Genomic DNA, 13,614 nt, shown 5'->3' on the forward strand with positions numbered 1-13,614 from the left:
CTGGGGAGGGAAGAGGTCTGTGGAGTGGCACAGAAGCTCTAAAAATTAAACCATTCACAAGTATTAATTAAACCAGATGTCTGTGCAGTAGGTGGCAGCAGAAAACTAGTCAGCCAAGTTTAGTTCCAGTTCCACTCCAGTAGTGATGTTTAGGATGTATTTGCTTTTAGACTAATTCAACACTTGCTTTAACCTGTCCAACTTTATTAATTTAATGCTTATATGCACAACTGCAGCAGGAATTAATCCAGACATCTGTGTTCATTAAGGCACCTTAAAAAGCAACTAAATTAGAATTTCTACTCTATTCCCTATGGATGAGATCTGACACATTTACCATCTAAAGTCAGATATCCCATCTACGTTAGTTTTAAAGGATCTTTCTATAACCAAAATTTGATAATGCTCTTCCACCTCCATTAAAACACATTGATAGCTATCTCTCTGAGTAGATATCTTGGATGAGAAGTTTCATCAAGAAAGGTAATTTCTATACAGAACATGAATTAGCAATCCAGGGTTCAGCATAATTTAAAATGTCAGTGTGAACCTTTCTAGGGAATTAAATATGGATATATGGAAGCACATATTTTCAAAATTAAATATGACTGAACAAAAATTCAGAACTCTTACTTGTTTCTTAAATATATTTAGTACACAGATATTGAGCCATATGACTTTGTTCAACCCTTGCAGTTTTCCTGCAAGTTTACATTTTGTCTTGCATACGATTACTTCAGATGTCTCAACACTTCTAATACTGTCCAACAAGTAACATACAGACAAATTTATTTATTTGTTTACTGAAGGCAATTAATTTAACGTGTAAGAAACAGTCCCTTATCACAAAAATGTTTCCTATTCACTGCAATACTGATTTTCAAAGTCACCAAAACATAGAAACAAAACTGTCTCCACTTTAGAGATTCTTCTTATCAGATCAAGGTGAGCTTAATCCCATTCCCATTCATGGGAAAAAAACTTCCTTTGATTTCAAAGGTGAAAACAAGCCATTTATGAATTTCTACAGAGGTAACTCCTTTTTCCATACATTTCAAATATCTCTCTATCCCAGAAGCCAAGGTGTTACTTCGTTCCACTCAGTGGTGAGATTGCTACTTACATGTTTTATCTTTGTATCAAAGGTATTTCTGCTGCAACTGGCTCTGCAAGTGAGGTGTTTCACTATCTGTTTGCAGGCTTCAGTCTTCCCAGAACCACTTTCTCCACTGCAAGATGACAGGCAAGGAAGAGAGGGAGGAATCAGTGCTAGTTTCACAATTGAAATGTCATTTAAATTTTCTGCTAGCTTTGTTTGAATAGATTGAAGGTACCTCCATCAAACCTTTATTTCAAATAACAGAAGGTTTATGGATGACAACTAAAGAACAGAACATAGGAGATAGACTGACTGTCTATGTACATGAAGGCTGTCAGAGCTGTGGTACATTGTCTTGTACCACAAACCAATCAAATCTAATGGTTTCAAGTCTTTTTGAAGGTACTTACAGCACAGATTTTATGTTTACCTTTATCTTTTGTCCAGCAAAGGAGCTCACTAATGCTGCCTTGGTTTCCTTTGCAGATGGGGAAATTACTTTTGCCATAATGATGGGAAATCAGAAGAAATAGAAAGTGAAGAATACAATAGAAAGAATGGAAAGAAAATACAAAAGGAACAGGAAGGAAAAGAAAAAGCTGATTGATTTTACAACCTGCCCAGTTTCTGCAATACACTCTTACTTTAGTTGTTCTATCCAGACCACTGTGATTTTTTGTTTGTTATATGGAATAAATATTCAAAAGAATAAGAATTTCTAACAGGCAAAGTGACCAAAGTAAATAAGGTACAAGGCAATAGAATGACAAAGGTGGAAAGAAACAATAGAAAAGTGGTGGGATGGAGGAAGGAAGCAAAATCTCTGACAGGGAAGCCAAAGTGGGACTCTTAGTTAGAAACTGGAGTGGCAGGACAATGAATAATTGTGCAAACTGAAAGAGGGTAAGCTTAGCTGAGATGTTAGGAAGAAACATGAAATTTAGTTAGGAAGTCCATGAAGTTTTATCACTCTTCCTCCTTTGGCTTTCCAGCTTTTCTTTATAACTACTTGATGGAGGGCCTGTTTCCTATTATTGCTTTATAAATATTTTGTTAATACAACCTTAATTACAGCTCAAATCTTTCTATCTTCAAGTGCTATGAATAATTTAAAAAATAGGTTCTGTTTTGAAATTTAAAACAAATTAAAATCTAAATTGTTAGGAAAAAAGACCAATTGAAAGAGTGAAAATACAAAGTCATGTGAAGAAAAGAACATGAGACATAATACATCCAGGGGAAATAAAGAATCTACAATTGTCAAATCCACAGCATTTGGATTATCATCCATTATCATATATTTTGCATGAAGGGAGACTTGGAAATAGAACCATCACATGGAAACAGTTAATCAAGGAAGCCCAGGTAAAAAAGTCAGAAAACAGCCAACCCCAGGCAATTTTTAAGAATTACTTTCTGCAAGTACAGAGAAGTACTTGTTTACCCCCCAGTTTCTGCATCTTAGGCAGGTTTGTCTATACCTTTATGATTTCAGAATAGTGGATAATTATTGGATCGTTACTGTTTGGTAAACAACAGTTCCATCATAAAGAAATTTTATAAATCATCTAGTTAGAGAAAATATGATAACATATAAAACATGTGAGGAGCAATATAACTGTCATTACAGATGTTGTAAATGACGGGGTTTTATTTTTTGTGCTTAATTTTCAATTCTGACCAAAGATACCACACTCATACCATACTTAACAAAAAAACCTTACTCCTGCAGTACTTGAACTATAATCAGAAATGATGGAAAACTGCTGACAGAATGTGTTCATATAAGATTTCTATCAGATTTAAGGGAAGACAGGTGTGCCGTTCTGCATGAATTTTTGTAACAAATCTCTTATTGTACTACATGGAGCATTACTACTCCAAATTCACATTAATATAGTAATATATATCCAGGGAACAGTGACTAATTTCGCACACTTTTGGGGGGTCAGAATAATCTATTTCTGCTCCATTTTCAAAGCAGGTAAGTGAGACACTGAGTCTTGCTCCTAGTGATTGAGGTTTCTAGATTAAAAACAAATATGTGCAAGCAAAACTGTTAAATACAAAAGAATGAGTTTTGTATTAACAGTAATGTTATATGTAACTGATCAATCTTTCATGTTAGTTAGAAATTATATTTCTAAAAGTAAGCTGAATTGGACAGTGTATTTCTAAGCAATGTTTCAATACAAATATGCAACTATATGCAGCAGCCCATTGCATTTAAAATGCATAGAATTATACTTCTAAAAAAATTTAAATTGAACAGAATGCTTTTGGTGATGCTAAACTGAGGAAATCCAAAGCTTTCAATGAATTCCACTGCAAAACACAGGACTTCTCTCTGTTCGAGATTATTTGGCTTAAAAATGTGATTTATGTCACAACAGTGTCATTGGATATTGCCACCCCTCCCTCGCTGTTAACAAGCTAGACCATTCCATTTTATGTATTCATTATGACTTTTTGACTCACAAATTAGCAATCAGCATGCCATAAATCTTTAGTTTGATTTACTAAGGATCCTTAGCTTTTAACAGGACTATATTTAGGCTCCCAAGACAGCTCTTTACTTATCTTGTCAGTGCTTAATATATTTTCATATCCTGAAAAGCGGGAGTAAAATGCAATCAGAAGGAAGCTAATAATGAAAAGTCCACCTACTGGCTATTTAAGAGCATAACTAATAATATTATTTTATTCTGTAACTTCCATTAGAAGTTTGTACGAAGACAGTTCTTGGTGTTAAGCATACATGAATAAAGCTGTATTGCTACAAAGTGAAAATAATTGTGATAGCAAGTTCTTCAGTGATTTGGCCAAATGCTTTCCTGTTGTAAAATGCTGTATCTCCATGAGTGAGCTTTTGATTAGATGTGAAGTGACTGGGGTGGGGGGGGAAAATATTGTAAAATGGTAACAAATTTGGCTGCAACCTCAAGCCCTGTGTCCAGTTCTGGTCTCCTCACTTTGAGAAAGCATATTCAAGTGCAGGAGGGAGTCCAGAGAAGGGCAAGGGAGATGGTCAAGGGTTTGGAGCATCAAGTCCTATGAAGAACAGCTGAGGGAGCTGGGGTTGTTTAGGCTGGAGAAAAGGAGGCTCAGGGGAGACCTGATCACTCTCTTCAACTGCCTGAAAAGAAGCTGTAGCCAGGTGAGGATCTGCACCTTCTCCCAGGCAACCAGAAACAATACAGTGAGGAAATAGCCTCAAGCTGCACCAGGGGAGGTTAGGTTGATGCCCTAGAGTGACTTTATGATGCTCGTATCCCCATTTATCTGTTTCGCCCAGAAATAAGTTTTACACCTTTAAGACTAGTTCCAAGAGCAAAGGAGGGGAGAGAAAAAGCACAGAGTTTGTAATCAGGGATTGCAGTTGCTTCCCAGCATCCTGCTCCTGGACCGTGGTGTCTGCAGCACAGACAGATGTGGGAGAGAGTTCTCCTTGTTCTTAGTTAGTTTTAGCTAGCTGAGGCAGGGAAGTTCCTGGACTGTTGTTTTTTCTTTTTCTTGGAACTGCTCAAACCTGCTCTGGACTGAACACCAGGAGAGCAGCAGCAGCTCACACCTGTGGCCCACCGGGCTGGGCTGGGCTGTGGCATTTCCAGCGCCAGAGGGACTGATCGGAGACTGAGTGAGCCCAGCCGCAGCCCACAAAGGGGACTGAGTTTGTCATCTCTTCAGATTGGCAAGAGGTTTTATTGTTTAATATTATTCATGTTTTGTGCTAGTGAATGCTTTGCCTGTTGAACAATTTAACAAAAATAAACAAATTTTTTCCACTTTTCTCCAAAGAAATCTTTTCCCAAACCAGTTGAGGGAGGGCCCACTTGAATTTACTTTCTAGAAGAACACCTTTAGAAGTTTTCTCCCAAATTTACCCTAAATCAGGACAGCTGGACATCAGGTCTTTGCAGGAAGGGTGATTAGACATTGGAATGGGCTACTGAAGGAGATGGTGGAGTCTCCATCTCTGGAGGTGTTCAAGAAATGACTGGACATGACACTCAGTGCCATGGTCTAGATGACAATGTGTTCAGTCAAGGGTTGGACTTGGTGATATCAAAGGTCTTTTACAATCTCATTGAGTTTCTAATCCCATGGAAGATATTAAGATTAAAGATTCACAAGATATGGAAGTAAGTAGAGGATGAAAAGAGAGAAAAGTGATGAGACTGAGCAACACATTTCTTTGACTGGGTACATCAAATTCACCAGACTCACTGTTTTCAAAGAGTTTGAGAAAAGAAGGATTAATAGATTTGGCGATTAAAACATTCCAGGTGAATGCCAAATTTCACCATTATAAAACCAGCATACTCGTATTAAACTTGTTTCACAGATTACTAACAAAATTACTCTCAATCTTGAAGTTACTTATGATTGAATCAATACTGTGAGTAAGGGTTAAAGGTTAAAGTCCATTTTAAAGTCCATTTTAAAATCCATTTTGAGCTTGGTGAGTAAAAGAACAAACTTATGGTCACACAAACGTGAGGCAGAGTGCAAGCTCCAATACAAGTGCATCACCACAGAGGTTTATAATTTAGTCAAGGACTTATTATTTTTATTGTCATTAGATTATATTTCTAATTCTGATTCATGTAATATTAGCAAACATACACAGCAGTTTTGAATTCTTTACCATTGACTCTTGTTCCTAATTAGATGCAGCTACATGGAGTGGCAATTGCCCAAGAGAATTTATGAACTTGAGATGTAATTAAACCCTTTTCATTTCTATTTTGCTCTAATGTATGATACAGAGATCAGTACACAGAAAAAATCAGTTAGAGAAAAAATAAAATGGAAATCTCAACTGCTGAGGCCCAAGGGAAACTGCTGAAAGGCAGGAGGTACAAATTAATTAATAGAAAGATAAATTTTCACCTGAGGATAAAGCACTGGGGACGCTGCTCCTGGAATAGCATGTGGTAAGCTCTTTCAGCACAGGAAAAAATATGTGGGGGAAGTGAGGAACACAGTTTTCCAGAGTTACTTAAATAAAGCTGGGTGACCTGAAAATTAAAATTATATATACATTTCAAAACAGTTATGTTTCACCTCCTTAATCTTGCTCTTTTGTAAAGCTTTCTAAGCATTATGAACAGAATCTTTCTATGTATAGAAGTGGTACCTTTACAACAGCTATGAATATCTTAATTACATAAAATACAGCTTTAAACACAGAAGGTCTAATTAAGATATAAAATGAAACATAACTAGAAGACTTAACTAGAGGACTTAACAGTACTGGCATTAAGTAAAACAAAACCTAGTATGCTACTTTTTTAATACCTTACATTTATAGTACTAATTCATTTATTACATGGCAGAGCATTCTCTTACAAATACTCTCTCTGCAATATAGAATAACTACTGACACACACAGCTAGCAACACACACGACCCTTAAAGCCTGAGTAAACCCTATTATCTGTTATAGAAACCAATTCTTTTTTTTTTTTTTTCTGAGAGTATCTTGATGTATCACCCCTTTCTGTCCCATGCCTGTCTTATTTATTTAGATATGAAATATTCAATGCTGGGTTATCTACAACAGTGAAGCTGAATGTATCCTCTTATATATTTTCAGTCAGGCCTTAAGGTCTACCAGACAAAAAAAAAAAAAAAAAAGGAAATGGAATCCACACCAATTCTCCAGGAATCATTTCAGAATCTCAAAAAGTACAAAGAAAAACCTTCACACAAGTATGCTCAATGAAAAATGTTGCAAGTTGACATATTTTTCTAACACAAACTTCAAGAATATATTTGTCCTAATCGGGCACAAGTAAATTCTGCAGGAATGTAACAAAGCAGCATTGTTACAGCTCAAGCACTTCTACAATCACTAAAATACCCTTAAAGCTGTACTTGCATGTTCCTTGTATAATGCTATTATAATGTGTAGTGTATTTGTACAGTGTATTTCCATGTAAAAATGAAATAATATTATCATCTAGTAATTGCATGGAATTTCATAAGAAGCAAAGTACATCAGTGTCCATTAATACATGATTCTTTATGCCATCTCAGAGGGAATAACTTCTTATAAAATACTTATTTTAGCAGTATTCTATTGGAACAAAGTGTGGGCAATCAGTGCACAATAACAAAATTGTTTGTCAAGAAGTTATATACAGTTATTTTTTAAGAAAGGAAACATAAAATGCCACTGTTATTAAAATATTTATATAATAATATTTTCATTTCTTCATCCTTGTTTTAAAAATAGTATCATGCTCAATAAATGTTTGCATTCCTTATCTTTTTGACAGCTAACAAACTACATACCTCAAACAAAAATGCTAACTAATGAGCCACATCATATAGCATGTCAGCATTTAGTGAGGAATTGACATCTTCACTTTTTATTACTTTAATACATTGACTATCTAACACTTAGAGACTTTAATACAATATCAGCTAAGCTGCTGCAGTATACCAGAGCATTTCAAAAACAAAGTGGTTTTTCAACCATGGTTTCTTGATCATCTGGGAAATACCTGCATAATACACAGTAGTGTGCAGATTACAAAGATGAGGAGAAAGCAATTATTATCCAAGGTGACTCAAACCATTACAGAACAAAAACTGTCTCTTGATGAACTTAATTAAATAGATCTATCACAGAGAAGTAAAGATGCAGCAAACATTCGGGAAACATTTTAATACGTAAACTCTTTACAGTTCTCTCTTGGTGCACAAAATAATGTATCTAATATAAAATACACAGTGACAGGAAAAAATACCATCATCTAAAGCTTTGGGGATGATCAATGATTTCCATTTTTATAAATAAATTCAGACTCTACTTAGAATCTGCTGCTTCTACCATGAATATCACTGTGTTTCTTTCAGATTTACTACTGTTACACACCAAGCCACATGACACAGCAAACAGTCACAAATTACAATTTGCTTACCAAATGTTTAACCCTTTATAATTCTTGTAAGTTAAATAGACATATTTGGACATTCTCTATCAGGGAGGCTGAGTTCTGTGATCTCATCAATGAGAAGAGGGGAGAATAAATTAAGTTATACTAACACTGTATCTCTAAAATATCTTGGTGAAGATGAAGGAGACATCAAAACACTTGGATTTTTTCACACTGTTTGATCCCCCTTACCCAAACTCTGCCTGTGCCAGGCACAAGCCCAGGGCAGAGCTCAGCTGGTGCTGATGCATTGCTCTCTGCAGTGTCCCTGATGAGGAGCCTGGTGTGGAGCACAGACAGACATTTTGAGCCTTTGTGTGTGATCCAAGGTTGTTATCTCCATAATCATGCTTTGGGCAGGGGGATGTGAACTCAGACAACCACTCTATGAAGTATGCATCTATTTCTGTAAGTCTGGCTGTGGCACAAACCATCAAGGTCATCAGGAATTATTTTACCTAAAGAGATCCTGCTCATTCAAATTAGCAATAAGACACAGAAAAAATAGTTGTACCTTGGAAGAAATTTTTAAGGTTTTCCTAAAATAGTAAAAATACTAAAACTGAGATGCTCTCCACACAAAATGGGCATATACATTAATTAATTTTAGTGGTTGGACTAAATGAACTATATGAATTGTGAAAAAATATCTGCAAACTTTTAAAAAGAGAATGCTTACCATGGTAGAATAAATAGGAAGTTCTTTAAATGGGTTAACAAGCAACAGTATATCACCAATATAGGTCTGAAAAAAAGAAGACATAATTGCTTTATTAAGTAATAAATTTACATTTTTAAGGAGGCTTTCTTCCAAAAAGAATTCTCAGCAAAACCTCTTAAATCTTTAACAACATGCTAAACATAATTCATGAGTTCTGAGCTTTTAACTCCAGGGTTTGAATTTGAGATCTAAATTTACATTTTGAACATAATTAATTAGTATTTTTGTAATAAAACTGAATTCTTCATAACTGAAAATTATGCAGAGAAAAATTGCACTACATATATTATTGGTGGATTATTTGAAAGTTAATTTGTAACTTACCACTTGCCAAATTAAAAAAATGTCACAGAATCACAGAAGCTGCTGAGTTGGAAGGGACCACAAGGATCATCAAGTCTAAATCCTGGCATGCCTACCATATAAAAAAGCCCCTCAAGTGATTTTTTGTTATGGAAGAGATGGCAAAATTTAGAAATGCTATACTGGTTATCCAGAGCTGATACAGTAAAATACATTGCTTGTGGGGTTAGCTGGAGCAATTGATACATATACAAGTGTTTATGCAAGTGTATGTGTATAGGAACATATGAGCATGCATCTAGAAAAACTATCCTGACCATATCAGAAAGAGTAAATCATCTAATGATTGCATGTTTGCAAGATTTCACTATTTCATATTTGAGGCCATTGATGGATGAGAGGCTGGACATGAACCAGCACTGTGCTCTTGCAGCCCAGAAAGCCAATTGTGGCCTGGCTGCACCACAAACAGTGTGGGCAGCAGGTGTGGGAGGGGATTCTGCCCCTCTGCTCTGCTCTGGTGAGAGCCCACCTGGAGTGTTGCATCCAGCTCTGGGGTCCCAGCACAGGAAGGACATGGACTTGTTAGGACAAAATGAGGGCCACAAAGATGATCAAAGGCCTGGAGCGCCTCTGCTGTGAAGACAGGCTGAGAAAATTGAAACAGTTTAGCCTGGAGAAGGTTCCAGGGAGAACTTAGAACAACCTTCCAATACCTAAAGGGGCCTACAAGAAAGATAGGGAGGGACTCTTATCAGGGATTGTAGTGACAGAATGAGGAGGAATGGTTTTAAGCTAGAAGGAAAAATATGTAGGATAGCTACTAGGAGAAAAATGTTTACTGTCAAAGTGCTGAGGCACTAGAAGAGGTTGGCCAGAGGATGCCTCATGCCTGGAAATGTGCAAGGACAGACTGGATGGGGCCCTGAGTTCAACATCATCTACTGGAAGATGTCTCTGGCCATGCTGGAGGGTTGGAATCAGATTATCTTAAAGGTCCCTTCCAACTCAAACCAGTCTACAATTCTGTGCACTTAAGTGTGAGATTGTAGGCCACTCTTGCTGCTATACTTTCCACTCCACATAAATAGCTGCTGCTATTAGAATGCCAGACTTGCTGCTATAAAATTGCCAAACTTCTGTCTCTGAAGAGGTCAGATAGCAAAGCATCATGTGAACAGTTTCAGTCATGTTGTCTTTTTCAAGATGAATCATTTTGATTTGGGGAGGTGGGAAATGCTCTCTTTCATAGTAAATGTACTGATTTTCTTCTAAAATGCATCCATTTATTTCCCTTCTCCTATCTACCCTGGCTTCACTGTTGGGTTTTCCAGCAGAATGAAACTTTATAAAGTTTCCAAAAGAACATGAATCAGAAAGTGTTTAGTGCTAATGAGGAGTTTGGCTTGGAATTGGAGCCCAAGGACTTTTCCTTCTAAGTCAAAGAACCAAGTCAAGATGAAAGCAACTTCAGCACTGATGCTGACACTCTACAAAGCACAGTGGCTTCTGTTGGGACAAATACTCATGATCACTGCCTAAAAACTCTATTAAGCTAAGAGAATTCCAGAGTAGAAGATTCTTTCAGGTGAAATCTTCAGTATCTTAAAATAAAAGACTTCCTCTGTGGATCTTCATTAATTCAGTTTAAATTATCCGGTATCTTTGAAAGTGAGATAAAGAAAAACAAATACTCATATAATGAGTATTTTTTAGCATTTGATCCATGATTCCAAACCACAGAATTTTTTTTTACCATTGAATATCATAACACCTATTCAGTTCCCATAATTTCAAATGGATTCACAGCAACATAACAGGTCCTCCATATTCCTTTAGTCAAAAGAGTATAATCAACTCATATATTTAAAAATAATATGCATATTTCACATTTACACTCCACTCAGCTGTTTAGTAAGTTAGTAATAAGTTATGGGTAAGTTATAGACAGGGATACAAAAATTTCTTTTGGTATCCAAATGATTAACACTACTATATAATTATTTCTCTGATGCTGGAAAAAATGAATAATTAGAAGTCTGATGCAGAATTCTAAGCTTTTAAATCTAAAATTCTTTTACATTTTCAGTAATCATGCTCTTTTAAATTAACATAGCATTGAAAATGGAAGGCTCTTTTGGTGGTTTGAGAAGGAAGGTTACAAATCATGGTGGTACACCCCTGCCCCAAACACAGTGATCTGAGCAACCTTAAAACACTCATTTCATGACAAGTGTGTTCATCAATGTTTACTAACTTACTTCCTCCATTAAATAAACACACATAAATTGTATTCAATCCTGTCTGAAGTGAGATTTTATTTTTTACTTCTCCTTTTCCTAAACAAACTTGAGGAAGTGCAGAGCTTGCACACACACATGCCCTCATATATTTAAAACTAGTCATGAGTTCAAGGCAGGTTACTGTCCAGTCGTTATGATAGTAATCCTATTTTTCTTATTCTCTTTTGGTGGTTTTTTGAAAGCTTACTGTTGATAGGTGAATAGCAACTCACATATATCTGATTATTGTTGAAACGCTTCTGAATCTCATAAAGCAGGCTGCTGTCTGTTAGCTCACTCAGAGAAGCCAGGTCATCATTTGGAGCTGGAGGCATTAGCTTGATCTAGAGAAACAAATTAGAGAAATAAAGTCACTTCACAATGAATCATTCTTTACTATAATATTCTAACTTACAGTACAAACCAAGACCACTAGAATTTATGGGGAAAAAATGCATTAGGAAACTGGAAAATTGTGACTCCTGATAAATCCACATAATTAATTGTAATCAAGGGAAGAATATAAAAATTATTGTCAATGTTATGGTGTATTACTGCATGAGTCTGATGGGCTCTTAAGAAGATACCAGAGTGCCATTTGCAGTCCTTAAATTCATAAAGATCCTTGGATCAAATTCAATTTTCCTGCTCTCTTCATTAAATGTTTATAGCAGAAGAAATCAAGAAATTAGTTATTGGACTTGTAAAGTATTTCTTGCAGTATTTAACTAAGCTCTCAGACCACTGTTTATCATACAGGGATTTGAAATTATACTTGAATTTTTCTTGCAGAATAGAAGTAAATTAGTAAGAAATTGGAAATGTGTTGTTATGGAAACCAGAAGATAATCAGAAGAGTCCACTGTAGCCAAAACTGGTGAGTAAAATTGTTTAACACTTTTGAGATTAGAGTGAATAATATAAGCTCTGCAAGGGCAAATAAAAACCTAATGAAACAAAAAAGATCCAAAAGACTGAGACAGGAGATAGAAGAAGAAAGAATCTGTGATAATGGAAATTTGATTAAAAACAAAATAAACACCGACACATTAAGCAGTGTGCTTAAAAATAATTATCTACACCTAAAATGGGAGACAGAGTAAAAAAGAATCAGTGATAATGGAAATTTGATTAAAGACAAAATAATCACTGACACATTAAGTAGTGTGCTTATAAATAATGGTCTACACTTAAAATGTAGTTTGATTAATTTTTTATGTCAGTAAAATACCCAGAAACAGAAAATTCTTACATGAACGGCCATAGAATTAAGCAGTTTGTTCAGAATTTATTGTAATAACTCAGGGTCTATTTTGAGAATGGCCTATCAAGATGAAACTTCTTTCTTCTATTGTTCTGCTTAAAATGAAGGCTCAAGAGAAAAGCAGACACTGCCCTTTGTGGTGAACACCTCAGCACCTTCATCTTTTGCCAGTGACAGGAGATCAGAGGCAGAAGCAGACTGGGAGATACTGGAGGGAACATGGAGCATGCTTCTGTCATGGGGAAGAGCCCAAAGACTATTGATACTTGAGTTTAGTACTGGAGATCTGACACACAGCTTCTAAGCTGCAGCTCAGTTGCCATAGGTTCAAAGTCTAGTTCAGAAAACCTGATACTCAGATTTCACTACCTGAGCCTTCAGGTGTAAGGCACCTATTGTCTACCTATTGGAAAGGCTTGTTCCTCACCCCATTGAAGTGAATGATGACTCCTCTGTCACACACAGAAGATGGCATTTCTTGCTCTTTTTGTTTTTAATCATCGCAGTTGGATATGCAGCTGAGCAAAACTTGTTTTGCCTTCAGTTGGCAAAACAAAATATTAAATTACATTTTGGTGTTGTTTTGATGATGTACTTTGGAATAGAAAAACAAACAAACAACCAAAGAATTCCAATGATATTTTTAAGTGTCTTGTAGAGAGAGAATAGAGAGACAAGTCTGTGGCGTCCTTTCCTTAACAGTGTGGTCATCTGGCATGAAGGAACAAAACAGGCCTTCACTGCACCCATTGTGTGCTATCAAAACTCAGAACATCTGTGCCATAGAATGAGCTTCTTTTAATCTATCTCTACAAAGATTAAACCTCTTCTAGGTATTTGTAAATAAAAGCAAGGTTTGGATAGAAGTACTGCTCTGGGATTCTCCTCATTTTCTGAACTTTTAACACACTTCCTTATACATTCCTGCTTCCTACCAGCTAGCACTCATGCAGATGAAACCTGGATATCATTCACGTCACACGACAATGATCATTTCCC

General features: G+C 36.0%; 1 protein-coding gene across 8 annotated transcripts in view; it reads right to left on the minus strand.

Moving 5' to 3' along the window:
• Positions 1 to 13,614, minus strand: part of MYO16 (myosin XVI) — a 358,973-nt gene that overhangs the window by 159,031 nt on the left and 186,328 nt on the right. For all 8 annotated transcript variants that reach the window (XM_031503852.2, XM_021545590.3, XM_021545595.3 and 5 more), the window contains exons 11-14: positions 11,585 to 11,695; positions 8,725 to 8,790; positions 5,993 to 6,120; positions 1,124 to 1,229 (exon numbers count right to left, since the gene is read on the minus strand). In XM_031503852.2, coding sequence (XP_031359712.2) covers positions 1,124 to 1,229; positions 5,993 to 6,120; positions 8,725 to 8,790; positions 11,585 to 11,695 — 411 coding nt within the window. The remainder of the gene's footprint in view (positions 1 to 1,123; positions 1,230 to 5,992; positions 6,121 to 8,724; positions 8,791 to 11,584; positions 11,696 to 13,614) is intronic.

This window comes from Lonchura striata, chromosome 2 (assembly GCF_046129695.1).
Source record: "Lonchura striata isolate bLonStr1 chromosome 2, bLonStr1.mat, whole genome shotgun sequence".
NCBI lineage: Eukaryota > Metazoa > Chordata > Aves > Passeriformes > Estrildidae > Lonchura > Lonchura striata.